Genomic DNA, 27,357 nt, shown 5'->3' with positions numbered 1-27,357 from the left:
AAACGGTAGCCTTTTTTGGGCTACTAAAACGCAGAAAGTTTGGTCTGTCTATCTGTCTGTCTGTCTGTCTGTCTCTGACTCGATTCAGCCACCTGGCTGAAGTGAAATAAAATCTGCACCATAGTCTTATATGCTCCCAGCCAGATCTGAACGTCTAAGTCCAGAGTGTTATATTCATACTTGTCAACATTGCTGTACAATAACAAGACATTACGGAAATATAAGGTAGAAAATCAATACATAACTGCTATTTGCAGTGTTTCTTTGTTAAAAAAATCATGAATGCTTGGTTTTTGCGATAGAGAATAAAACACTACATCAATGGCAGGAAGCCGTCACCTGCTGCCGCCAGAGCTACCTCCTGACGGCATTTAAGAAATCAAACGGCAATAGCAACGAAGGGTTTCACTAGATGGGATCCACGTTCCGCTTAGAACGCTCGTGCAGTTGGGCATCGAGGTTCTATAAATGTTGTAGTAGGGTGCCTCAATTCACGCGCGTCTTCGCCGTACGGCAGCGCTGGCATGGAAACACCCGACTTGGAGCAGCAGAACGCGGTAAATTTAAATTGACTTGAGCAAACCTCTGACGTGTTCTCTTGGGAGGAGCGAGACCGGAAAGGAACAGCATGAGAGGTGAGCGGGAAAGAGAAGAGAGGCCTTTACTTGGCAGGAGCGTCAGTCGACTATCGCCTTTCGACGACATTTGCAACGAAAGGAGCAGACACGCGGCCATTTTTTAAACTACACGCCGTGCCCTGGACATCCTGGAAAGAGAAAAAACCTGTTTATGAACCTGATCAGCTTTTTGTATTCCAAGTACCCTTAGAGGCCCTGGAAAGCGGTATTTTAGAGGAGGGGTAATACGTAAGCTCTTAATTTCTCAACATTGCACAGAGAAACTGAGCTAAATACCGCTCGATTTATGGCGTACTTTTTATTCTGTTCATGCTGAAGCGACCAGGAGAGCCTTGAAACTAGCGCTAAATTTAGCGCATCTAGACATAACGAAAGTTGCATGCGCTACATATGGCTACACCCGTCCTTGTGAACACAAATCACTGTGGTCTAAGCCGGTGGTTCCAGAAATTACCTGTAATTAAATATTCTATGCTCTTGAGTGAGGATGGTGGCCCCGTAAGGCATCAGGAGGTTTTTATCTTGATGGGGAATGCACCATCCCCACCATTACAGAAGGCAGCAGCACGTCGGGTGCACTAACCACTTTCACTTGTTCTGGGAGACCAGTATTGCTCTCAAGGATCGCGCCCCGCAGTGGTGTGGTATGCGAAACTCCGGCGTTTCCTTCCGATCCTGTTGCTCCAACATCGATGTACAGAAACTTGTAACTGGCATCCACGACCGGCATAAAATAACACTGAAACGGAGCCCTACTGTTTCACCTTGGTAATGCATGCGTGCTTGCCGTCCACAGCACCAACGCAACAAAATTCCAATTATTCTCAAACGCAGTCATCACTTCTCTCGGTTCTTCTTCGGTCTTCAGAAAACTCAAACATCCGCCTTTCAGCTCAGGTTAGATTTCTGCAGAAGTCTTGTGGATGATGTTGTTTACACTCGAATGTCCAAGCCGTAACTGGCGGCTAAGGGAGTGGTAAGACTCGACTGAGAAATAAGGCAACGTTAATCTCAACTGCTCGTGCAATGAAGAACCTTGTTTTACCCCTGCATTATTATTATCTGAAGTGCGAAGGGTAGGTTGAGATGCGACTTATATTTACAGTAATGACGTTTCTTTACCTGCAAATCTTTAGGGTGCACTAACAAGTTTGTTGGCCTTAGGATCGGAAAGTTGGGCAGTTCTTGAAAATACGAGCATGAAACATTTACCTCTAGGGAGGTAGCGTAGTGTGGCCTCTAGACATGCCGCCAGATCAATTAACCTTCCCATCCCGGTGTTCTGGCGAGCACTCCCCGGGGCAAGTTGTACCAGAAGTTGATGAAATAGTACGTGGCTCACTCAGACCAGCGTCCGGTATTCCTCAGGGCTCAGGGTTGTTGTCAATTACCTCCTTCGAGAGAAACTTCTGCCCATCCAAATACTCGCGTCTCATCCTCTTAGAGCTCGGCCAACGCTGAAGCTATTAACCCGTGACGACCCCTTTTGTCGGCCTCCACCTTTACGATTACCCTTGAATGTGTTGCGCTATCGCCGGGCACAAACCGTACATGCGTGGAGAGTATGTTCCGTCCCTCCACGCTGTCGGCAGCTCGCTTTATTCTCCGTGTGATTTCTTTTTTGAACCGGACCGTTGGCTTACATCAAACAACATCAGCAGTCCGGCTGCGAATATGTCCGCCGTGTGAATCCCCCTTAAGCGGAACTGGCGTTTCAGCCTCTGTGGCCTAGCTGGTAGCATTTTGGTTTCTAATGCTTAATCTTGAGTTTGGCCTCAGCAATTCTACCCTTTGTTTTCCCAGAATTTGAATTGGGAAAATTCTCCCTTAGATCACTTCTCCACAGTTTTCGTACTTGAGGGTGGTAAAGTAACTTTTATGTCAGTTTAGTCGCAGAGAGGGGGCTATCGCCTCTATTAATTAAAGATATGCATCGCACCGTAACTGCCTGGTCTGCACTGACTTGGAAACAGAAAGCCGTTGAACTGCAGAGCCCGAATTCATGCCTGCACAGAGGTCTCTGGTAAGAGACGCCGTGAACGATAGTAGCGGGTATACATACCCTAGCACGGGGCTCCCACCATCTTTTTTAAGCAAAATGGATATCGTGAACTAGCTTTAGCACCCCTGTAATGTCAGGGAAATACCCCGAAATAAACGAAGTCGGTTTTTCTAGGTCGGGTGCCCAAAAGAAACTTCTGGTGATTTCCGAGGGCAATAAAAGTTTCTGGTGTCCGTCAGATATGCTTATGTGCTTCGAATGAGCTCGCACAAGGGCAACAGGAATTGGTTAATTGGCGTCAGCCTCTAACGGCAACTGTCATCTTCACTGGCAAATCTCCCTAGGTGGGTGTGAGAATAGTGTGTCTGTAAGTTGACATCGTAGCAAAATGTAAAGAAATCGTCTGTCTCAGGTAATTAGCGCAGCTGTTATCGTATTTTGGCTATCCCCACGGGTGGGTGTACGACAAGCCAGACTACTATCCGGAACATCATACTGGAAAGCTAGAAATCTCTCTTGTGGGGCTTTCATGAAACCACATGACAACACGAGACGTAACAGTGAAGTATCGCTGAGAGAGCAGTGATATGGTCGCATTCAGAGCACGTAATAGCTTTAACTGTTCGTCGAAAGAGTGTTCTCTGTGACCTAAAAGTAGGCGAAGGCTTTGAATGCCTCATCAAACGCGAAGGATGACCGTCGTCGCCGTCTACGTCGACAACCGTGGTATCTAAAGCAAGGTTACCTCTGCAGCGGCAACGGTGCAATTTCGAATAGCGGGGGTGCTCAGGCACCGTTTCTCGGGAATAGCACACGTTGATACCTGCCCGGCGTGGCGATGTTTGGTTTTTTAGTACAGCGCGAGCGCCCAACGGGGAACTGGGTGGGTGCTCTGAACCCGTCGCAACGTTTTCACATTTCTACACGTAAGCAGTCCTAAGCATCTCTCCCGAACTTTTTATTGTCTGTTTCTTGCATAGCACTCGACACAACACAACAAAACAATACGAACGAAACAGGTCTCCACGCACCAACCCAAAAGTGGGCCGCCTCTGGGTTGAAATTTTGTTAAGTGTGTGCAGGTGTGCCATCGCTGGAAGCCAACTAAGAACGGGTACCTTCGCTTTCTGCACTTCAACAAATTAGGTTACGCTTTCCCTGAACCTCTGACGCGTCGGCCGCGCGAACAGATTGCTGCAGGTCCAGGCCACGTGGCCGTATTCAAAGCACGTGAGCAGCTTTAAACGTACCTTGAAAGACCTGTCCTCCGTGGTCTGGACGTACAGCAGCGTTTTTGCCTGTTTTTTGGGTAGCTTTCAGCAAGACAGAATCGAAATGTACTTACAAATCAAATATGTTTCTTTGTATCTAACCGAACAGTCAGCCGGCTTTATCGTCCTAATTCCTGTAGTTCGTCTGGTGGTTAACCCTTTGAAGTTACTCAAAAAGGTGGACCCCCGGTTTTTGCAGTTCGATAAATCTGCATATTCTTTTTCCGAAGCTCTGTTCCATCGGCTGCACTTTCCGCACCGGTTCGTAGTCGCGACATGCGCGAGCATAAAATACTGTGGAAGCCAGTTATCATCACCCATTCAAAGGCACGTCTTCCTACATCGTTGTGGAGCGAGGTCATGCGAGAGCTCCAAATGCTATGGAGGCCAATAAACATCGCCATCGGTCTTCACTGTCTTGCATGCGTAATCATGCGAATGGCAATTAAACTTCGCAGTTCGTTATCTCGGAGTACGAATGCGCTAGAAGAATTTTGCCGAATAAAACTACATAGGAAGACGATTGCGTACAACTTTTCAATATAAAGATGCCTGCTTACTGCAGCCACTAAAAAGTTAATTGTTCAATTTTAGTTAGTTAAGCCACCGGCATCAATAATTATTGTAATGGACCTCGAGGTCCTCCGGCTGCCAAGCCGTCGAGAGAGAGCCGAGAGCGCACGTCTGATGAGAATGAGGGCTTTAATGGAACAAGGTCGCGTGGAGCGCGAGCGCGTGCCACCGCTCGGTCCGTGCTGGTGAAGATGATGATGATCAGTGTCTTCTGCTTATGTACGAAGAGGAAGAAGTTCCTACATTCTCCCCCGCCGACAGATGACGCTAGTTGGCTTCCAAGGGGTATAAGAGTTGAACGGGACGGTCGACTGTCTTTCCACAAGGCAAGTGTAAGGAGCAGGAACGGACTTTGCCATCACGCCCGCGATGAAGTTCTTGAATCCTTGCAAGAGTCCACATCTGCCTTGGACGTTGCTTTTCGCTGACGAGAACCACGTTTCCTTCCTTCAATGAATTGACCCCCTTGACCTGGTTGACGGAAAAGTTTTTGAGCTCACTCAAATATTCCTTAGACCAGCGGGTCCAAAACGCTTTTAGGTCATCTTCTCTCTTCCGCCAAATGATTCGCAGCTGGTCAGCCGATTTGTTGGGGTTCTCCACGGCTTCGTACGGTGGCAACGCCGTAAACTTCCTCCCCACAAGAAAGCTTGACGGAGATAGTGGGCACGGTTCGTTTACGTCGTTAAATACGTAGGTCAGGGGCCGAGAGTTCAATACAGCCTCCACTTCGGTTAAAAGTGTCTCCAATTCCGTGTAACATACTAGGTACCTGCCCAACATTTTCTTTAAGCACATCTTGATAGATCGGATCAGTCTCTCGTAGAAACCACCCCACCAAGGAGAACTTGGGCAGATAAATTTCCACTGTATTCTAAACGTCGTAAAAAATGTAAGGACATCGGGGTGTCTGATAGCTTTCCATAGCCTTTGAAGCTCTTTCGAAGCCCGCACAAAAGTTCGTGCGTTGTCGCTGTAGAGGGTTTTACACAATCCCCGTCGGGACACGAACCTCCGCAAGGCGCAGATGAAGTTTTCTGTTGTTAGGTCTTCCACGAGCTCTAGATGAACAGCCCTTGTGACGGCACAAGTGAACAGAACAATATATGCCCGTCCTTGAGCTCTGCTTTTGATGTACAAGGGCCCAGCAAAATCAACCCAGCTTACGGAGAAAGGAAAAGCTTCGGTTGTTCTGTCTTTGGGCAGCGGAGGTGTGTCTTGCACTATGGGCTTGGACTGCAGCCGTTGACAGACGAAACAGCGTCCGATAGTCTTTTTTACTAGTTGTCGGGCGCGTGGAATCCAGAACCTCTGCGAACTTGGGTCAGGGTGTCTCGTACTCCTCCATGTAGGACTTGCACATGGGCGTGCTGGATCATGAGATGTGTAAAGTGCGTGTCCTTCGGTAGGAGTATGGGGACCTGGGCTCCGTATGTGTCGCTAGCGAGCACCCTTCCTCGAACTCGCAACAAACCGTCGTCATCGACTAAGAGTCGCAACTCCTTGATTTTACTGTGCGACGGAAGAGGTTTCTTGGTTGCGATGCACTTCACCTCGACATCAAAGTGCAGCTGCTGTTCCACGCGAATGAGGTAATGCTCCGCATTCTGTACTTCTTCGGTGGTCAGAGGCCCGGTCACTTTATCCTCTTGTTTCAGGTTCTTCACGTAACGAAGTACCCATGCTGTGACGCGGAGTAACTTGGACAATGAGCTGAAGCGTTCAGTGTCGATCACCGGTGGCACCAAAATAGTCGTATTCACGGCGTGAGCACCGGTCGTTGCCACCTGCTCGGGTGCGTCTAGTTGTCCACCTTCTGGAATTATTTCTGGCCACAGATCTGGGTCAGTGAGCCAGTCTGGACCGTGCCACCACAGGTGCGATCGCTTTAGCAGGTCAGCCGAGATGCCTCTTTTCAGAAGGTCGGCTGGGTTTTCCCTTCCTGGACAGAAGCGCCAACGTGTGTAATCCGTCAGGTTCCGGATCTCTTGCACCCTGTTCCGCACGAATGTTTTCCATGTCGACGGATCTTTTCTAATCCAGCAGAGGGCAATCTGCGAGTCTGACCAAAACGTAACTTCTTCGATGTCGAGTTCGCAGTTCTTCGTAATGTAGCTGTAGATACGTGCCGCTATTATCGCCGACATCAATTCAAGTCGTGCTAGCGTAACCGTTTTCAGTGGTGCAACTCTCGTCTTTGCAAAGAGAAGGACTGTCCGAGCACTGCCGCTGGCATCGTGAATGGTTAGGTAGACCACGGCTCCATAAGCCGACTCGCTTGCGTCTGCAAAGACGTGAAGGTTGGATGTGCGGTTCTGGCCATCCCTTCCGGCGCCTAAAAATCTTGGGATGACTACATCGTGCAGTAGGGCTACTTCTTCGGCCCACTTGGGCCATATGCTTCGCAGCCGATATGGTAGGGGGTCTTCCCAGTCAAGGTTTTCTCGCCAGATGTCTTGCAGCAGGATCTTGGCTTTGATAAGGAAGGGCGATAGAAAACCCAGTGGGTCATACACCCTTGCGATAGCTTGAAGAACGAATCGTTTTGTCACTTCGTGTTGCTGTATGAAGTGCAGAAGGATGTTGTTCTTGAAGGAGAACGTGTCCGTATCCCTAGAACTTTCGTCGTCCCTGACGGAGGACAAAGCACCTTTTCCTGGGCAGTTATTTTCTCTTCAAAAGAAGCAGCAACATGCGGATCGTTGCTCACCCACTTCCGGATATTCATGGACGCAGCACGAAAAATTTCAACGATCTCCTCGTGCATTTTCATGGCTTCTGCACTGTTATCAGCTCCAATGAGAAGGTCATCCATGTACATGGATTCCTGAAGCAGACGGGCTGTCGACGGATATTTCTTTTCGCATCGCCGAAAATGGTGCTTCAATGTAGCTGTCAACAAAAAAGGACTTGAAGTGGCCCCGAAAGGAACGCGAGTCATTCTCCAGATTTTCTGCTCTGGTAACGGTCGACCCGCTTGAGGCAATGTCTTAAACCAGAGAAATCTCAGAGCATCTCTGTCGTCTTCACGTAGGAGAATCTGCAGAAATGCTTTCTCGACGTCAGCGGTCATTGCTACCTTGTACCTTCGGAAACGCAGTAGAAGGGTCACGACGTCGGGGTTCAGGTTCGGGCCAGCTTCCAAGTTCTCGTTAAGCGACTTCGCACCATTTTCATGGGATGATGCGTCAAACACGATTCGCACTTTCGTCGTAGAACGGTCTTCGCGGATCACTGCTCGGTGGGGCATGTAATACAAGCGCCCGCGAGGGACGTTTTCCGTCGGTGGTACCCTTTCAGCGGATCCTTCTTCCAGGTACGTTCTAATGGTAGCGTCATACCTCTCCATGAGGCTGGCGTCTTTTCCTAGTTTTTTCATTAGGATGTGGAGCCGCTTCGCTGCCACAGCAAGGTTATCCGCCAAGTCAACTCTTGGTTTCCACGGAAGCGCGACCTCGTACCGTTCGTTCGTCTTTTTGATTGTTTCCTCAAACTTGGTAATGACCAGATCGTTTTCGGAACTTCGTTCGTCCTCGCACTTGACGCCGATGCTTTCAAAGTCCCAGAAACGGTTAAGGACTTCCGAGACCTCGTTGGCTTCCACGGACGCTCGTAGCACGACAACGTTAGCACAGTGCGTGACATTAGCTCCTAACGGCAGCGGGCCTTGAACAGTCAGCCTAGCAACGTTTCCACTGCCTTGAGCTTCGTCGTCACTGGCTTCACGTTGCCGGTTACCAGATCCCAGTAGTGGTCCGAGCCAATCAGGATCGTTATCTTGGTTTCTTCGAAACCTCGTGCGCAGAGTGCCCGTGTGTCTAAACGCATTGCTTCCATCGTCTTGATGACTTGGTCATCTGGCACGGGTATATGCTCGTTGCATATAGCATCTACTTCAAGTGCCTCGATGTGCACGGGCCTTTCTGTGTTTTCGGAAACGATGAGGAGACGTACTTTTCTCATTGTTTTTCTCGTTTTCTGGCCTCCAAATACACCCACAGTTAAAGTCTCCTCTTCCAGGAATTCGCAGCCTAGTTTCTGTGACGCATCGGCAGTAATAAAACTGCGTTGGCTTCCGCCGTCAAAGAGGATCCGGTAGCGCCCCGATGACGCAGAGCCTTTGACTGTCGCGGTCAAAGTCTGAAGCAGGTCCATGGGGCCAGTTTGACGAGAAACTAGGCTAACGGGCGTAGAGGTCACTTCGTTTCTGCTTGAGGCGTCTGGCGCGCACATGGTAGTGGCATGCCTTCTGGGGCACTTGTCGCACCGCAGTCGGCCTCGGCAGACTTTCGCCGTGTGCCATTTCTTGATGCACCGGAAGCATCGACCTTCCTTGATGAGCAGCTGCTTCTTCCGTTTTAGGCTCCATTCGTCGCTGTCGCAAATCTCGGAACGATTCTCCACGGACTGGCAGAACAAGCAACGTTGAGGGTTGTTCGCCGAGTTATGCAGAGCCGATACGCTGTGTACGTTTCGGAGTCTCTATTGTCCAGGTGGCTCTTGTGGTGTTTCGGCGACGTCCGGGGTTGTCACAGCTGCTTGGCGCTCCACAACTTCTCGACACCGAACTTGATGGTCGAAAAAGTCGAGAAGCTGCTGGAGTTCTTGTTCGGGTTGTGCCGTCTCGTTCTGTTGGTCAACTACGGCTTGAGTCGAGCTGGATGTCGTTGAAGTACACGTCGGTGACTTGAAGAGTTCGTGGTACTTCAAGACCATGCCGGGCGGTAGCGTTCTAAAGAGAACCTCCCGTAGCATCAAGCAGTAATTAGCGGGACTGGTGCCAAGGGCCTTCAGACTTCGTACATGCACCTGTATCTGATCGTAGAGACGTCGAAGTTGCTGTGTGTTGGTCGACGACGAAACCGGTTTCAGGTCCAGAAGGCTTCTGAGATGATCTTGGACGATGATTCTTTCGTCTCCGAAGCGCTTCTTCAGGATGTCGACTGTGTCCTTGTAGCACTCCTCGCTGGCCTGAAGCCCAGAGATGGCTGACGCGGCTGCTCCGGTCACAAGGGTGTTCAAATAGTTAAATTTGTCCGCAGTGCTCAGCTCGCTGTTGTTGTGCACAGCCGATGAAAACTGCATCCAGAAACGCTGCCAGTTCTTCCGGTTCCCGTCAAACTTGATTAAGTCAAGCTGGGGCAGCTTAGACTTGCTGGTGGCCGGAGTAGGGCAGCTCATCGGTCGTGTGGGCAGTCTGGATGCAAGGGCGTTCTGCAGCTCAAAACACAGGGTCGCTGTCGTGTTCACGACCTTATCGCCGTATCTCCCAGCGTCCGACGTCTCATTATCCAGCAGGTCGTCTGGCGTTTCGTCGAAAATACGGTCGTCGAGCTTCCTGATCTGCAGGTGGAGTGCTTCGATTCGCTCAAGCAGAACGCTCACCTCGGACGCCGAAAGTCCTGGCTGCCCTCGCAGCGCTGCTTCCGCTTCGACAATTACGCCGTCCAGCTGAGAGCGGAGGCTCTGGCGACGTCGGAATAGCCGTTCCATGGCAGTCAGCTGGCGGCCGGGGATTCTGGGGCCAAGGTCGCCGGCGCCGCGTCGGTTCAAAGGGCTTGCGCGGCTCCGGGCGTCGATGAGGTAGGCCTTGTCGCGAGATCCCGGGTTTCCGGCACCATGTAATGGACCTCGAGGTCCTCCGGCTGCCAAGCCGTCGAGAGAGAGCCGGGAACGCACGTCTGATGAGAATGAGGGCTTTAATGGAACAAGGTCGCGTGGAGCGCGAGTGCGTGCCACCGCTCGGTCCGTGCTGGTGAAGATGATGATGATCAGCGTCTTCTGCTTATGTACGAAGAGGAAGAAGTTCCTACAATTATCATCTAATAATTAGCCCCCTGGGTGCCTAACTTCACTGCAGAGATGGAATTCACGTTAATATAAGCGCCTAATTTTCAAAAAACCTGTCGACTTAATTTTGATCACCCTGTATACTTTTTGCTGTGTTACAGTAGCTACATTTTCTATAATAAACTGTGCTGTTAAAAACGTAACGGACACTTAAAGTATCTGTAACGGCCTCTCGGCATGTTTCTTGACGACGCCCAAGTTCGGGCAACGCCCGCACTGGCCTTACGTGAAATGCAGTGCGCAAAAAAGGGTCATGTTGCCCACAACAAAACGGAAACCTGATAACGAGCTTCTAGTCTGGGACCGTCACCATTAATTCGTGTAAACAAATTGGTTAAACTGTACCTTTCACAGTTAGATGCCCAAACATAAGTCTCAAATACTCGAAAATTTCGCTACACCTGCATTCCGTACGAATTTTTTCCGGCCGAAACTAAATTACCTGTAGTGCCCTCGACAAAACTAAAACTGACAGGCTTGCCTATTTTCATTCATCCACCCTACCCTCTAGACTTTGCATGAGCAAAACGTTGCATCCAAACATGTCGTGAGTAGGTCGCTTGTCCCTGTTTTAGTTTGAATCACCTTGTAAGAAGTTTTAAACAGTCCTGAACCCCGTATCTAAGGTACATCGAATCATGGTGGAAACATATTCGTTAGTTTCTTTGTCCCCTTCCAGGAACCACAAGTGCACATTGGAAACTTTAAAATAATCTTTATTTTCGATGCGCGGTCAGTGCGAGAAAAGGAAGCAGCCGTGGAAATCTGCCGGGATTTCGCAGCCAGTTTCAAACTCCACCGAGGCCACATCGCGGAATGTTTTCGCGTCGATCACCACCAGCGCTAGCCGTTGTTCGTCAGCAACATTGACCAGTGAGCTGAGCACTACGCCATCGTCCTCGTCCTCGCCACCCGGCCTCGGGACGAACACTGGCTCTGAAGGCACCCAGCCTGGTCTCTCCCAGCGGAGCCAAAGGCCAGTGTCCACGTCCAGCTTGCTCAGGAACACCTGGTCCTCACGGCCTTCCACCTGGCTGACCATGTAGACGTGCTTGTAGCGGCGGCCGTTGTACAGATCGTTGATGCGAGGCATGTCTCCACGCAGTTCGGCGTGGGAAAAACAGCGCTCGGGTTTCACAACCACGGGCGAGGCATCGGAGCCGCTGTCGCTGGGACGCAGCACAAAGCGGCGCACCTGCATGCCGGGAAGAAGAAGACCAGAAAGGTGTAACAGACTTGAAAAGCACCAAAGCAAGAAAATCATTCTTAAAGGACAACTGCAAGGAAAATTTAACTGCCGCAACTTCTCCTTCAACGTGTGGTAAACGCCACTAAACTGTCATGTGACCTACTTTTGAACTACACACATAGGCAGTATTTTTATTAAAACCGTTTAAAAACACCGAGGCTGCAGCCGACGCAGCACCTAGCGGAGTGTCGCCGCAACTGGTCGCCACTGCGCTGAACTTCCGGATGTGACGTTGCGTATTAAGAGGGTTACCATCGCACGCAGACGGGGACACGAAAAGAAGGAACGACAGGACAAGGCGCTGAGTTGGGGGTGCCGCCACTGAAGAGAGCGAAAAAAAAAGGTACATCTCGGAGGTGTGGACGTCTTACAGAAGACAGAACTGCGTGTCTGTAGCCTCACCGCGAGTCGTGCTGTGTACGTTTTAATAAAAAACCAATTGTCCATTGTTCAAGCGGACAGAGAAGGGGGCTTTATCGCGGTTTTATCGCTTAAGGACTATAAGTCGAAGGCAACTCGTGCTATCAGTACCCTGTTCAATAGACGTGACTATGTCAAGCTCCCAAGGGTAAAAAGAGACGCTGTACATCAGTGTGAAAAGATCAAGCTTGACTCCCTCGCACGATCTGTAGCCAGCAAGGAAGGCGTAAGCCTCAAGGTATTCTTTTCAGCAAAATCCCACAAACCAGACTTCCCATTTCGTACCATATTGTCTCTGAGAATGGGGTGTTGCAAAAGTCTCTTGCGCTGTTCTAGGAGCAAAAACTAAAGGTTTTAACGGTTGATGACATAATCAAGAACTCCCACGAAGTAGTAGACTTTTTAAAAGCCAACGACGAAGGTCTTATAGCTTTTTCTGTTGATATTTAGGACCTTTTTTATTCACATCCTTTATTCACTTGCGTTCAAAATGCAACGCCATTGATTGATTGATTGATTGATTGTAGGGTTTAACGCGCTGACGCAACGCAGGCGATGAGGCGCGCCGTAGTGGAGGGCTCCGGATTAATTTCGACCACCTGGGGATCTTTAACGTGCGCCGAAACCTCGTACACACGGGTGTTTTTGCTTTTCGCCTCCATCAGAAAAGCGGCCGCCGCGGCCGGGAATCGAACCCGCGACCTCATGCTCAGCAGCGCAACGCCTTAGCCACTGAGCCACCGCGGCGGGTGCAACGCCATTGACAACCACGGTGTAGGGGGCTTCCACAACTCTGCTGGTAGGGTGACTCTAACTTTTTGGAGCTTTTAAACTTTTACCTCACATCTACGTTCATTTGTTGGGAGGAGGGCACCTTCATTCAAAAAATGGGATCTGCGCTGGGTCACGTATCCCGCCTATTTTAAGTGACTTGTTTTTAGCCTTTCATGATCGTATTTTAAGGGACGCCTTAGCGGAGTTAAAAGTAAAACGTGTTTTTAGGTATGTCGATGACTACCTCATTGTTTTTAATCGTGAAGCCTTGAACTGTGGTGCATCAGTTGCCCATGTTTTGGCTATTTTTAGTGACTGCCTGAACCCTTTCGAGTTGACGCACGAAGTTCCAGTAGACGATTTGCTTAAGTTCTTAGATCTTGAGCTGCCTTTTACGGGGGAACACGTGTGTTGGATGTACGAGCCACGTTAGTCAAAATCACTGCTTCCCTTTCCCTCCAACCACACCAAACTTGTCAAACGGGGCATCGTCAAGTCTTGCCTAAAAATTCCTTTTTGAAACCATTCAGCAGAAAAGGTTTCAGCGCCCAGGTTACTCGCCTGATGACAGCGGGCTTTCGCCTCATTTGCTGACATCAGTGGCTCGCGCCTTGTTGAAGGACGTCAAACGTGGCGACCAGGAATGCCCGGCGATATCAGCGCCTTGTCCTGTCGTTCCTTCCTTCCGCATCGCCGTCTGCGTGCGCTGGTAACCCTATTAATATGCATCACTAACTAGTCCACCAAGCCATCCTCGTGACGTTGCAGCCAGAACTCCCTGTCGCTCCCGTAGTCTCTCCTCAGTAGCCCTTTTAGTGCGGCATCGCGCGAGTGGGCAGCGTAATTCGTGCCTCTTGCGTGAATAATTGCTTTCACGGATTTCAGAAATGCGAGAGGCTGAAGAAGCTCTGGGTTGCTGATACAGAGCAAATTCGATGAGAGCCGGGGCTAGTCGACGCGAGGCGATACGCCGTCGCGAGAAAGTATACGGCAGCTGCTCACCGGCTGATTTCGTGGTCACTACGGCGGCATCAGGATCTCGGTCAACCCTACGAGTACGCGGGACGCGGGTAAGGCCTACACGAGATGCGAGAACGGCCTACGCGAGACGATACGCTGTTGGCGCGGCCTGTCGGCGCGTCGGCACGCGAGCGAGTACAGGCCAGAGTAGTACATCGAGCGAATATGCAACGAAAAGTTGACGAACAACGCCCGGCGGCGCCCGCCCGATGTGCGGCGGAGGACAAAACGGATTTTTAAATCAGAGATCGTTTGAGGAACATGGGGTTGCAACGAGTAAAGTCTGCGCGAATCTGATGGCTCAAACCGCAAGCGAAACAGGGTCGCGACCCAACTTCCATGTCTTGTGGACGCCGAAATAGTCTACACGATAGCTTTTATTAGATAAAATAAATGCGGCTCAATAGGAGACCGTCTGTACGATCGACGGGTGAGGAGCAAGCGGTATAGCTGCAAGGGCCTCTCAAACGCGACGAAAACCACAAGACACTGTACCATAAGCGGCACGCTGTATTTATTGATGGCCTAGTTTGACATGCTGTATTTTGTACGAGGACAACATTGGTCTGAAGTACAATAAATACCATGTGGAAACCACAACAAGAGGCTGAGTTGGATAAAAGGTAAAATGCCGGTTTCAGGTTCTGTAGGTCGCTAGTTCAAATCTCCCCGCGTGCATCCTCCCTCCCCTCCTTCCTTTTCTTTACCGTTCAACTTTTACCATCACTCATTTATTTCTGCCACCATTGACGTTTTTGCAAACTGAAAACGGTTGTTTCAACAGAAGAAACGCCCCTGACTCACACGCCCGTTTATTCCGGTCATGGAGGCTCGTTATCCCCACGGAGAGCGACCCACAGGCGATGCGGCGGGGGGCCGTGTCATCGCTCCATGTAGTTCAGCCCGACAAACAAACGGCGTCCTGCCGCGAGAGATTTTGCGCCGCGCAAACTTCGTCGTGGAAGTTTTCTCCACACGGCCGACTCGAGGCGACAAGCTGCTGTCGGGGCCTTTCAGGGCGTGTACAACTGTACGGCAGCTATGCGGCACACTGCACGCAATTGATTCAGTTCAAACCACTTCGTTAAAAAAAGAAAAAAAAAACTAGCCGCTGTTGGAAACATTTTGCTCACCGGTAAGAACAAAAAGGAAAAGGGGGCTACATTTGGCAGAACGTGAAAAACACGGCTGCAACATTGAGTATCGTGCTCGGTGGCTATTTCACGACGCCAGCTAAGACACTGAAGTGCTTTCGCCTCTTCTTCATTTTACAACGCTGGCATCATTATAAGTATTTGCGCGGTCACCTTGCTAACAAAAACAAAAATAATAATATAACTTTCTGTACGTGAACTTTGAAAATATGCGATGAAACCGAATTTAACACGCTAGGCGGCATGTTTCGGCGCTTTTCCTCACGGTAAATTTTTGTTTTCTTTTCTTTTCTCACAACTGCAAGGTGATTCGATGAGCACAGCCAATATGCCTTGTGCGATAGCCCATCTACCGCTCGACACTACTGTTTGTATACCTATTTCCTAGTTCTCAGCACGACGCATCGCGATGCCTGTGTTTACCCTTCACCGAACGACCATAACCGCGTCTCATCTGCTCACACTCCCCTCACATTCCGCTCACACCATAGTAGTTGCCCTCACCTCCTAACCTCGTTTAGAGCATGTTTAGAATTTCCGAAGAAACGCACTAGTACTTGAAACACCTCTCGAATGCGCACCGTCTTCTCGCAGGCAGTCACGGAAGAATCTGCCGGCCGCACCCACTCGATTCCTGCGTCCAACGTCAATTCCGACAGGCCACAGCAGCCCCCCTTTCATCCACTTTCGGTATGCAAAATAGCAATGTTTGATCTTCTTTTGCAAATTAGCGGCGCATATTTGGGCCCGCACATTTCGCACTTAGCAGTTTTTAGAGCAATATTACCGGAAAACAGTGCATTTAAAGGACCGAATATTTCGTTGCAGTTGGCCTTTAAAGGAGTACTGACACGAAATTTCTCGCTTTAAGTTTTTATGCTGTAAAGAATACGTATTGGCCCAGTAATTACGAAAATCGAACCGAAAGCCGTCAGCCGCCAACACGGAATTAATTATAGCAGGTTTATTGCAACCAGTTTGAAATTTGATCGCCGCGCGGGAAAATGGCCGTTCGAAGGCCAGCCTGCAAGCGGGGCAGCCTTACGTCACGGTCTCACCCGTGACGTCAGGGACGTTCGCCGCATCGTCTGCTACGATTGCACATGGTCAGCACTGGCCGGCGCAGTCGACATGTCGTCTGAATCGTCAGACTCGAATGAGTCGCTGCCACCCGACAGACAGAACAACTTTATTTGGCCAGGCGATTAGGCCGGCGATGTCTTCGCCTTCGTCCGTTTTTTAATATCACTGCGGCTCGAACCGGCACAGACCGTGATAGCAACAGTTTGTCGCCACTCTTCTAATCAATCTGATCGCGAAAAAGAAGTTCCACATGCGAGAAAGTAGATGTTAGTGCGTTGAAAAATTGTGCTAGTGGTTGTTACCAGCGGTGAATTTAAAAGTGGCGTTCAGATATTTGCCGCGATGGTAAGCCTACGCTGACCGGAAGCAGAGCTTCGGCTCTCCGACCCAGCACTGCCGGCACCGCGGTGCGGCGAGCGGCCGAAAGATGGCGCCATCTGCGCGAGCCCGCTGTCTTGGGCGACAGTTCTGGCGGCCGCCGGCGCGCACGAACTCAGTCCACGTTTAGCGCTGCATGTCGTCGCGTAGAAAATAATGCATCTTGGCGTCGTCGTCGATTTGCTCGGACAGGCTTCCACGAGCAGTACTTCGCATTCCGCGAGCTTGCCATAGCACTACTTAAGCGAGCTCGGCGACGCGCACCGCCGCGTCGCCGCGGTGCCCGTCGACATCGCGCACCGCGCGGTGCCGACACCGCGCAGTTTTCGGCTTCAGTGCAAGGGAACACCATGCGCCGGCCACGAACTGAGGAGCAAAGACGTCGAACACGCAACGTTTACAAGCATTGCTCACACAGCTACGCCCACGTCTCCTGCCCAAACGAATACCACCGAGAACAGCAGCGCAGGATATCGTTTCCGGTTCCGAAAACGACTATATGACGTTACCCTGAACCGGCCAGACACGCAGGCCGATGTTTCGTCACGCCGAAAGCGATTTCGCTAGTGCTGCCGATTTGTGGAAGCGCGCGGCCAGGACAATCAAAATCGATTTTAGATGTGATTCCGGCCTCGGATCGCTGCAAAAATTTCTGTGAGGCATCTGTACAAACTACTGAAGCCAATTATATCATTTTTGGCGTCAAAATTTGGTGTCACTACTCCTTTAAGAGAAAGATGGTTAAATCGCGAAGCTTTTTCGCATGCACGCATGCAACCTGAGTCAAAGTCGATAATCGAAACTGCTTCGACCGTGTCGGAATGGCGCAGTCAGATAGGTGTCGGTATCATAACGCGGGGGACACAAGTTCGATTCCGACAACATGAAGCTTTTTTTTTCTTGATATACTCGTTGTGTAAGTTGGCTTTCCTGCAGTACATTTTTTACGTAACGATGGACGGCAGCCGTGAGACAGCGAAAGCTTCGCCTTAAAAATAACAACTAAGATCAAATGGAGCCATAATTAACGTTATGCGTGGATGATATTGTTACAAAAAGGGCTTAATGATGCAAACAAAAGACTCATACAGGCTGCAAGCACTTCGCGAACGATTCATCATTATCATGATTAGCCTGCTCTGCCAACGGCAGGAAGAAGGCCTCTCCCAAAGACTTCCAGCCCCGTCTATAGTGTGTTTGCGGCGTCCTTTCTTAGCCCCGGATCTTCTTGTTTTTTTTTCCTTCATCCGTCCATCCAGTCATACAGTGCCCATGTCGTTAATTGGTATCCGTTGCGTTGAACGGATGGCCCACCTGTTGTCCGTCATCCACATTACGCGCCCTGTCCAACACCAATTGCTTCACTTAGTTCGAACTTGAATGCCCACGGGCGGAGCTTATTCTCTAATCCACGCTGTTTTCGTAATTCTAAAAGTTCCCCTAGCATTCTTCTTTAGATGTCCCGTTGGCCTTTCCTTTCGTTTAATGCGCTTAGTTAGACCCCAAGTTCGAGCCCACTACCTCATTAGCTAAAAGCTGGTAATGATGTAGGGGGTGGCTATCATTAAGTTATTCTACGCGTACTATTTGTAGTGACGCTTCAATCTTTGTTTAATTCGTCATTTTAAAATCCCGCCTCACTTATGTTCCACGTGAATTTCAGGGTGTGTTATGCCCATTTATATACTGCTGTGAAATCTTTACGCGGCAACCGCTCTCCCCATGTAGCTTGTCAGCGATTAAAACCATTATAAACTAGCCACGATTTCCAAAGAGAGGGCAAGCGATGCTACATAAGCGTGAGATAAAAGGTTGCAGGGGATATATACGTTTAGTTCTTAAGATGCATGATGTGATAATGCTACTTTGATGCCGAGCAACCGTTTTGAAATATGAGTTGATGCATTTTCGATTTATGCTTTCCAACCACTGAGGGTCAGCGATGGTAATCACAGTAGCCTCAACGGTTTTAAATGGCAGTGGCACAGAAAAAACCGACGCCATCTGAGGCTGTTTGACTTACGATGTGGGCGTGAGATTGCGGCTGTTCGGTGTTGGTCAGTTTGAGCGAGAAAGCGACAGTGTTCGTATTTCAAATGGCTTAATACTGGATGCCGTGGCCGGTCTGAACGTCTTAGTTTTTGCTACGAGAGAGATAAAGAGAGAACGATAGAAATAAAAAACATTTCTTCAGTAATAAATCGTGGGAGTTTGGATAGAGGGTGCTCGAAGTTCACCGCCCCAGATGCAGCAGCTCATTGACGGCATTTTCAATAAGCTCACACTGATCTTGAAGGACAAGCTGGTCAAAGCTGCTTCTAATCTCTCGATAGAAGTGAAATATGGAACGTTTCATTTGTTTTCCCCTGAGCGTAACGTTCCCTTGAACGTGACTAGGCTTTGTGAAAGAAGGTACGTGTTCCCCGAATTTAGCACACTTTTAAGTTAATGAAGAATGTATCCTACCAAACATCTTCGCCCATCTAGATTATAGGAATAGGATATGAATTGATTAGCATCCCGTACAGAGCTTGCGACTCTTCGGCGTTGGGACCGCCTGGTGTCACGTGAAGAATTGTGTTCCTAGGCACACGAAGTGGAGTCGTCCTACTGACCGTGAAGTTCTGAGAGAACGCCCTCCCCCGAAACATTGCTCACCCTCAATATTGAAAAGGATGAAATGTTCGATTTACTAAAAGATTAAAAAGATCGCCCACCCAAAAAATCGCGCCAGTTTCGAAGCCTTCGAAAGCTCGGGGAGCACCCTCAGCGGAAACGTCCCGCGGCGGCGAACACCCCCGTGTCTAGATTTTGAACAAACGGGGCAAAACGCTGCCCGGCTTTTTAGATGCAACGCATCTCTTTAACTCGCCTTGTCCCGCGTCGTTGTCGCAGCGTAGTCCGCATCCCTCCCCCATTCTCGACGCCGCGGCAGCTGCGCGCTCCGCCGCTCTCACCGCAGCGCCATCTGTGCGTCAGCGTAGTCAGCGCGCAGCTTGCGCTCGGCTGCGCTCGCTCCCGTCGCCGTGCCAGCTGTGCGTTAGCGCGCAGCTTGCGCTCGGTTAAAAATTTACACCATCTTCCCGCGAGGGGAACCATGGGGTGGATGCGACGCATCGGGGTGAACATGCTGCGTAAATAGGATACACAACAACAGCAATCCACACGCTGACATCGCTAACATAACGGAAACGCAACGGCAACCCCCGATGCGTCGCATCTACCCCATGGTTCCCCTCGCGGGAAGATGGTGTAAATTTTTTTATATCTCCAGAATTTTTGGTTGGTGGTGCGGCCACTTTTTTGTTTTTGTTTTTTCGCACCTGACCGGAATGTTCGCCCTTTCCGTATTTTTAATTTGATATCCCTGTAGTTTGGGTGGGCGTTCTTTCGGAACTTTACGGTATGATTAGACGAGGAGAGTGTGATATAGTTGTGGTCGCAAGGAGCACGTAAAATGAGTTCCACCGCTTCTTGGTCGGCTCCCTCGTTCCCTTCCGGACCCTCGCGTCGGATTTCCATGTAATTTGAACTTCCTTCATTGCAGAGGGTATAAACTTTCCGAAGCGTTCAGGTATTCTGTCTGTAATGATGGTTGTAATGCTGTAACTAGAATCTATATTCACAGTTCGCCTTTCATTTGACAGTTTCGCTAGATTTATTACCAAAACGAAGGTTTCAATTTCTGTTTTTTTCGTCCCCGTGTATGGCACAGTCATGCCGTCACAAAGATTGCCAGGATTGTCGACCGCAACGGTTGCTGCCTTAGTACTTTCGTACATCCCGGCGTCGGTTTTTCTCTCTTCGCATGGTTTTGGCACTTTCCCCAAGGGAGTTCATCCTGGCTTGTCGCACGTCATTGTGTAGGTTTGGATGTAATGATTTTAGTAAGTACAGCTTTTATTGGAGGGCGCTGGATCGGTGACATGTCCGTCATGGCGTGAAGCTGTTTTTATTTTCAATGGGGCACTTATCTTACAAACGGTGGGCGTCCCAATTTGCTTTTTGAGAGCCACTTCCTTTGCACTATAGGAGAGTGGCTTCCGTGATTTCTTCAAAGGTTTTTTGAAGAACCCATTTGGGGACGCTTTCGTTGACATTGAAATTTACTAAATTTAGGGCTGTTTTGTATACTGTCCTGACGATGACGTTTATTTGGTTTTATCGGCGTGGGTAAGTTTATGGTACGGCAGCCTGTACAAATTCTGGCTTATAATCAGTACCTGCATGCATCTTATCGTTTCTTTTCTCATTCCCACTGCTCCCATGACTAGGCGTTGTACAATGTGGCCCAATTCGCTAAAGATGTTATATTTTTGGTAATTGTGAGAACAGCTTTGCCATTTTTCAGTAGGTTCATGCTGATAATTTTGCGCGAGTGTTCTCTGTGGTGACATCGCTACCTATTTCTTGGTATGATTTTTTAACTTGGCTGCGTGATGCCAACAATCGTTTTGCCATACACACAGTGCGGAGGTGACGGAGCCACGGAAAATCCGAAACGTAATTTGGAAAGTTTGTGGAAATAAATGTCATACAATGGGTGGTATTTTCTACTAGGATGACCTTTAGTTCATGTGTGCTCATAATCTGGGCCTTCTTCTTGGTTTTTTACACACTTACAATATTATCTGTCCCCTTCATTTTGTTAGGTGAGACGATGTTGGTACCGGACACCACTTCCGATGAGAGAGCCGCTACAGTGTGATGGCGTCAGACCCGGCCACGACTAGCGACTGTGTGCTTAGCATTCTACCACCGAAAGAGCTTCACTTTTAAGGCGCGGTGCCAGCTGAATTCACATATCTGTCCTTTCATCACAGCCGTACTATCATTGTTCTCATTTTCCCATTTCAGTTGCTGCTGCGCGTATTCCAGATTCAGGGTAGCCTTCGCATCTGCCGCCCTTAGTCGTACGTTCCGGTGAGCAGCGATGACGTACTTCCGCGGACCCCTGATGAGCACGGCTGATAGTTCACGGAACAGCCACGAAAATTTTGAAAAATAAGCCTAACAACGCCATCGCATTAAACCAAGATAATCAATCCGACATGTAGTAGCTTACTATGGCTGTTATATAGCTAACTGCATACCCGCCAAATTCCCGCTTTAATCTTGTATAATCTCAGTTTCTCTTTTCGAGGCCGTTTAAATGGAAAATTGTCTGCTCGATGCATGCCATCACATTTTACTATCTGACTTGTGTACCAATGTAAGAGCCTGTATGGTGAATTGGACACGCAATAAAACATGAATGAAGGAATGAATGAATGCACCGGTTGGTATGCTCGTCTGACTTTTTCGCGGGTTTCTTTTTCTAACTCAATCGAGGCCCTGATATCCTTACAATTACTTAAACATTACAGCGAACGTAGTGCTCGGAAGTGGAAAGAATATAACACCCTAAGAAACCGCCCGCCGCACAAGCACCAAGTTTAACTTCAAGTGTAAGTGAAGCATGTAGTTTCCGCGTGTAATTTCTTCATATTTGGTAAGAAAAACATTGGGTGTTTCCACGAGAACAAAGAGCACAATGCATCAAAGAGAGCTAATAAACAAAAGCACGAGCATCATTTTTCTTAATGCAAAAACAAATTGCCGGACAGATGTTGAAACAGCAGCTAAAAAACAGTCCCACGCACCGAGTCACTTAGAAACATGACAAACTGTTATTATTAATATATTCTCATCAAGGAAAAGCAACATGTGTCACGTTATGAAAATATCGAAACGTTTGCCCCGCAGTAATATAAGATGAATTTCCGCTTTCCGACGCTAGCGCTCACGTTTTATCTTGGAACATAAAATAATGCTTTCTTGATGTTTGAATGGCCTGTCTGGTTACATACAAAGAATACTAGGGACGTCCAGGACAACGCAAAACAGGCTCAAACTAAACTATCGACTGCTTTATTTGCGCTACAGGCGAACGAATATACAGACAGGATTGAGGATGGAAGGGTAAGAACAAAAAATGCTGTATTCACAGGTGTGATTTTTTCAAGTCACGCCGTTGTCGATGTTGCACAAAAGAGGCAGAACCTGTCCGGACTTTTTACTAGATATCTCCAAAATTTTTGTTTGGCGGTGAGGCCCGAATGTGCGCCCATCACGTATTTTTCACTTGATATCCCGTGGTATAAACCAACATAACGTTCGCTGGCACATTCGTCCGCTTCATTATATATATACGATGTGCAGCTTTCCCGCTCATGGCAGTCCTCTCAACAGTGATTACTCTGTAGTATTTAGCGAAATGTAAAGTATTTTTGCGCAGACAATATTAGCGGTGAAAAGTTGCTTTGTGTACACTTTCAAGTATTGCACGTTGCGCGACTCAGCTCTAAAGCCATGCAAACTATCCCATACAAATGCATGGGGAGTAAGATTTGACAGCGAATTACACAAAAATTTTCAGAATCCCCAAAAGATCTTTTATATTGTTCATCTCCACGTTGACTTCTTGCTTTATGCTAAATATCACTTTCGTGAAGTGGTTTTGCTAGATTCCTGAGAGGTCGGAATTTTGAGCGAGAAAGCTGGGTATAAACAATTGTCGATGATTTCTTAATTCATCCCTCTATCGAGACCAATATAACCACATATATTGTAATAGTTTGTATGTTTGATACATAGGAACTTGATAGTTACCGCTCGTGGTAGGGAGCATTCCTTCGTAATGGTAGGCAGTAATGGTAGGAATACGGAGTATTGACAAAAGTAGTCGCAGCTTTAATTCTAATGCATCTATTACAGCGTAAAAAAATTATAATTACAACGTATTGCCAAGCGTTATGCCAAACAAGGCTTGCCTATGAAGCACCAAACGTGCTTGCGGGTTTATCTGCTTTCGAACGACCGCGGTTGAATTGCGGCTAGAACGCGCTGATAGGGAAACAGCCATTAGTTTTATTGACAGTTGCTTGTGTGCATTAGCCCAACCCTGATTTTCTTGATTGCTCTTTGTTCGGCCAGTGAACCCGTACATAAACTTCCACCAGTATACAAAAGAATAATAGCGTGATGATGTTTTAGAAGTGCGCTTGTCGTTCCGAATGCGGTAGGGCCCGGGTTCTATTCATTCCACGTGAGGAACATGTTACAAACTCTACCTTTCACCCATCGGAATTTTTATAGCGCGGAAACCTGCTAAATTGGATTTAGCCTCCGTCAGTGTGTATCGAATTCTGAGGTAGCGGGATGTAAAAAACGCTGCCGCGACCGGCGTTGAGCCCGGGTCATATCTGCTGCGAAGAACAAGGATTGCCGTCATGCCACGATGGTTATTTTTCGCATAGTACGGAATGTTGCGTCTCCACTAAAGCGCGTTACCACGGCTAGGAATAAGCAAGTGAGGTTAGATCAGCCACCCCCTTTAAAACTTCGGCCATCCTACCCCCCCCCCCCCCCGCCTCTTTAAAATTACAATATTCAATTTGCTAAAGCGCCCGAAAGATCTCCCATCCCCTAAAATCGAGCTAGCTTCGACACCTTCGAAAACGTCCCTCGGCCGCAAACAGCCCCTATGTCTCGATTTCAAACAAAAGAGGCGCAACGTGTCCAGTTTGACTGGCAAAAAAGGAGGAAGAGGTAGTAGATGGGGACAACAATGTGCGGGGAGATACCGTCTTGGCATCGCGTAAGCGCTGCGGCGTCTCGACAACCCATGGCGGTTCTGAATACGAGCTCAACCAACGCCTGGCCTCTGCGAGTACGGAACCGACGAGGGGTCTCGAAGCTCGGGACAGCAATGTGGGCGAAGCAATGCAACTCGTGTTTGACTCCGACAGCGACGCATCGTTCTACGCCTTTAGCGACGATAAGTGAACAAAATAAAGGCGGAAAATATATTCATGTGTCTATGCGGTCTCTAACCACTTGACGAGAAAGTTCACCCATCTCGTGTTTTTCACGGCAAATCAGTATTCGAGGAGCTGCGGTGGATGAGCAGAAACGACACGCCCGCGACTGAATCGCTTTCTTCAACGCAAGGTTTTTGCTTTTCTTACTTGATATCTTTTGCTTGATATCTTTTATTTTTTACTTTATATCTTCGCTGTTTTGGTTGGCGATGTGGCCAGTTTTCGAAGTTTTTCGCACCTGACCCGAACATTCGCCCACCCCTATTTTTCCCTTGATATCTATGAAATTTGGGTGGGCGTTTCAACTTAACGGTAGCACCACACCCATACATATAAAGAACATACCCTTTCTATATGAAGATGCCATGCTTATGGAAAGCCGCACAAGTCGGGGAGCCTGCCAAAAACCTTCATCTGTTCGAGAGGTTAAGCCACCGCTTCAATATGCACTTTCCCTAGCGACACTGCCATACAAAGAGAAAATTCCAACGCGGAAGAAATGTAAACATGACACGGTAACTACATCCTACTTTGGGATTTCGCTGAAGCGTAATCGCGTATATTAGGCGCAAATGAAAATATTTTGACTCTTGCAGGTAACATATGGACTTGGGATTTCGATGGTAACTTTCAGTGGCGGCCGAATTAAAAATGAAGCGTACAAGAAGCGCGGGAGTAAAGAAAGCTTTGCGCACCTGTGCGAAGTGTGTCGGTGTGTCCTGGTCGGCCCGCTCGAAGTGCATGGACTTGATAAAGGCGCCGTCCTCGAAAGCGCATAAATCTACAACGACTTCTCGGCCGTCGTTCTGCTCGAAGGCGTTGACATGATGGAAGACGAAGAATGGGGCAGTCTCAATGACCGTAGGCTGGATGGCGCCTGTATCGCGATCTACCAGGTGGAAGCGGACATTCGTGTTGGGGTCGAAGCTCATGCAGCTCACGAACCCTTGTGCTCCCATGGGCTTTGAACAAAGAAGCCGTGGCAGGCTTATAACCATCGACTGCTCCAGGAGCACAATCCACTTCTCCGTGACGGCGAAGCTGTGGATATAGCTGGGATACAGCCTGGACCGCATAGCCACCTCGGCGATCACCTGACCACCTTCCAAATTGCTGCACGAAACGCTCCCTCCGTCCTTCTTGGGAAAGCGCACGATCACGTACTTGGGCCTCGGGGGCGTAAAGCGACTGCCTATGAGATACGTGTAGCCACCGTAATCCAGCGGGTGTGCCGTGATCGTATGGACAGCCACTACGTCCCTGATGTCCGTCCTGCCCAGCGTGTCTAGTGTGTCGGGGTCGATTCTGTGCAGAAAGGGCGACTCGGTCATTGCGTACAGCTGCTCTCCTCCAAAGGGGGTCACGTTCACCAAGGCGTTGTCTGTGAAGTCCTCCAGTGAGAAGAAAGAGACGAAGCGCTCGAACGCCGTAGCGCATGGGTCCGGGAACGCGGCGGTGCCGAACTCGGATACCACGATCCTTCCGGCGCGTTGGTTGCGGCGTAGAGTCTCGCTACGCAGGAATCTGTGCCGGTACCACGCCCGGCCGTCACGCAGCGTGAACTCTCGCAGAAGCGCAAGTCCGTCGAAAGCGTGCCTGTACCGGTCCGCGCCGACAGAGGCCTGACCCGGGCCGTTGCGGACAAGGTTGCCCCGTAGCCATTCAGGAATTATTCCGCTTACAACTCCTTCCACGGGCTCCTCAAACTCTTTCGTCGAAGTGCGGGAATAAAGTCCACTGAAGGAGAAGTCGGAACGGGGAGCCTCTTTTGCAACGTCTTCCATGTCGTCGCAACCGCTGCGGTGCCTGCCTCTGCGCTTACTTTGGGTTTACTGGAGCTGCGTTGTAGGTGCTGTTTAAGCCGTCGACTGCTTCAGGTTGATGGACGCGGGAAGTGAACCTTCTCAAAGCCGGGAACAATGGCTGTCACAGCTTGCGTCTGCTCCGTAGAGACTGGGTGAGTGCACTGTCGCCTGGATGGCAGCTGTCCCAATTGCTGGAACCGTTCAGACAGACAATCAGTTTCGCGCAGAGTTTTTTGCATGTATTGTGTGTAAAAAATCACCGAAGGGGTACCCCGTCAATCATTTTGTACATGCAGTTTTTTTTTACACCGCGCACAAACAATCGCAAGCTGTTTGCAAATGCGTGCACTGACCCCGACGTGTTTCCAGCCGACATCACTAAGAGACACCACCGGGGTACACACCCTTGCGTGAATACTTTGCCCGCCTTCAAACACTCGGAAGCGTGCTGAGATATAGTATTTAGTTTCCTGCTCCTTACTCTAAAGAACAGCTTCTGGGGGAGACCACGACCGTTAAATACGTATGTTTTCAGGTATTGCCGCAACTGCGTATACCAGTTTTCACGACCTGCGATACACATTAAAAATCCCGGGACATCTCCACTAACGTGAAACCTGCGGAAGGGCGAAGTATGCAGTGCATAGTATTATTGGCGCCTTGGCGTTTTTGCCAACGGAGATGAAACCGTTGGGGGGTAGAGGCGATGGCTGATGAGAACTTTAAAAAAATCTTCAGCCTTCGAAGCGCGAAGCGTTCTAACCCGAGGCGTAAACTAGTGTCCCGGTGTCTTTTTAGTACCCGTTACGAGGCGATCCAGCGCGAGGCGTAAACGGGTGTCCCGGCGTTTTTAGTCTCGCGTCTCTGAAGCACGAAGCATTCTAGAGCGATGCATAAGCGAGTGTCCCGGTGTTTTTTCGGTACGCGTTACCAAGCATTCCAGTGCGAGGCGTAAATGAGTGTGCCGGGTTTTTTTTTAAGATAGTCTTTCTTGGGATACCTAAACCCAGAAATTTTGGTCTGTCTGTCTGTCGGTGACTCGATACAGCCACCCGGCCAAAGTAAAACAAGACCTGCGCAATAGTCTTATATAGTCACAGCTGAATCTACCCGTCGAAGTCCGGTGTAATGTTCATACTTGTCAACATTTTTGAAGAAGAAGAAGACATTACGCAAATATAAGACAACAAATTAATACAGAGTGATATTTGCAGTGTTCCTTTATTAAAAATCATACATGCTTGATTTTTGCGAAATTAAATACTTCATCAACTGCAG

At 49.0% G+C, this 27,357-nt stretch overlaps 2 protein-coding genes across 2 annotated transcripts; both read right to left on the bottom strand.

The window, feature by feature from the left end:
* Window positions 1-5,764: 5,764 nt before the first annotated feature.
* LOC144148339 (uncharacterized) lies at window positions 5,765-8,787 on the bottom strand. The gene is made up of 3 exons (XM_077679888.1): window positions 8,670-8,787; window positions 7,571-8,135; window positions 5,765-7,157 (listed from the first exon to the last, which is right to left on the bottom strand). The coding sequence occupies exons 1-3, from the start codon at window positions 8,785-8,787 to the stop codon at window positions 5,765-5,767; spliced, it is 2,076 nt and encodes a 691-aa protein (XP_077536014.1).
* A 2,242-nt stretch (window positions 8,788-11,029) lies between these two features.
* LOC144149966 (beta,beta-carotene 15,15'-dioxygenase-like) lies at window positions 11,030-26,288 on the bottom strand. Its single transcript, XM_077681720.1, has 2 exons — window positions 24,970-26,288; window positions 11,030-11,529 (listed from the first exon to the last, which is right to left on the bottom strand). Exons 1-2 carry the CDS (start codon window positions 26,056-26,058, stop codon window positions 11,068-11,070), a joined length of 1,551 nt encoding a protein of 516 aa, XP_077537846.1. The 5' UTR covers window positions 26,059-26,288; the 3' UTR covers window positions 11,030-11,067.
* Window positions 26,289-27,357: the final 1,069 nt, after the last annotated feature.

Source organism: Haemaphysalis longicornis, unplaced genomic scaffold (genome assembly GCF_048455015.1).
Source record: "Haemaphysalis longicornis isolate Haplotype H1 unplaced genomic scaffold, Haemaphysalis longicornis Haplotype H1 scaffold_8, whole genome shotgun sequence".
Lineage (NCBI taxonomy): Eukaryota > Metazoa > Arthropoda > Arachnida > Ixodida > Ixodidae > Haemaphysalis > Haemaphysalis longicornis.
Note: the sequence above shows the minus strand (reverse complement) of the source record. Positions and strands in the feature narration are given on the sequence as shown.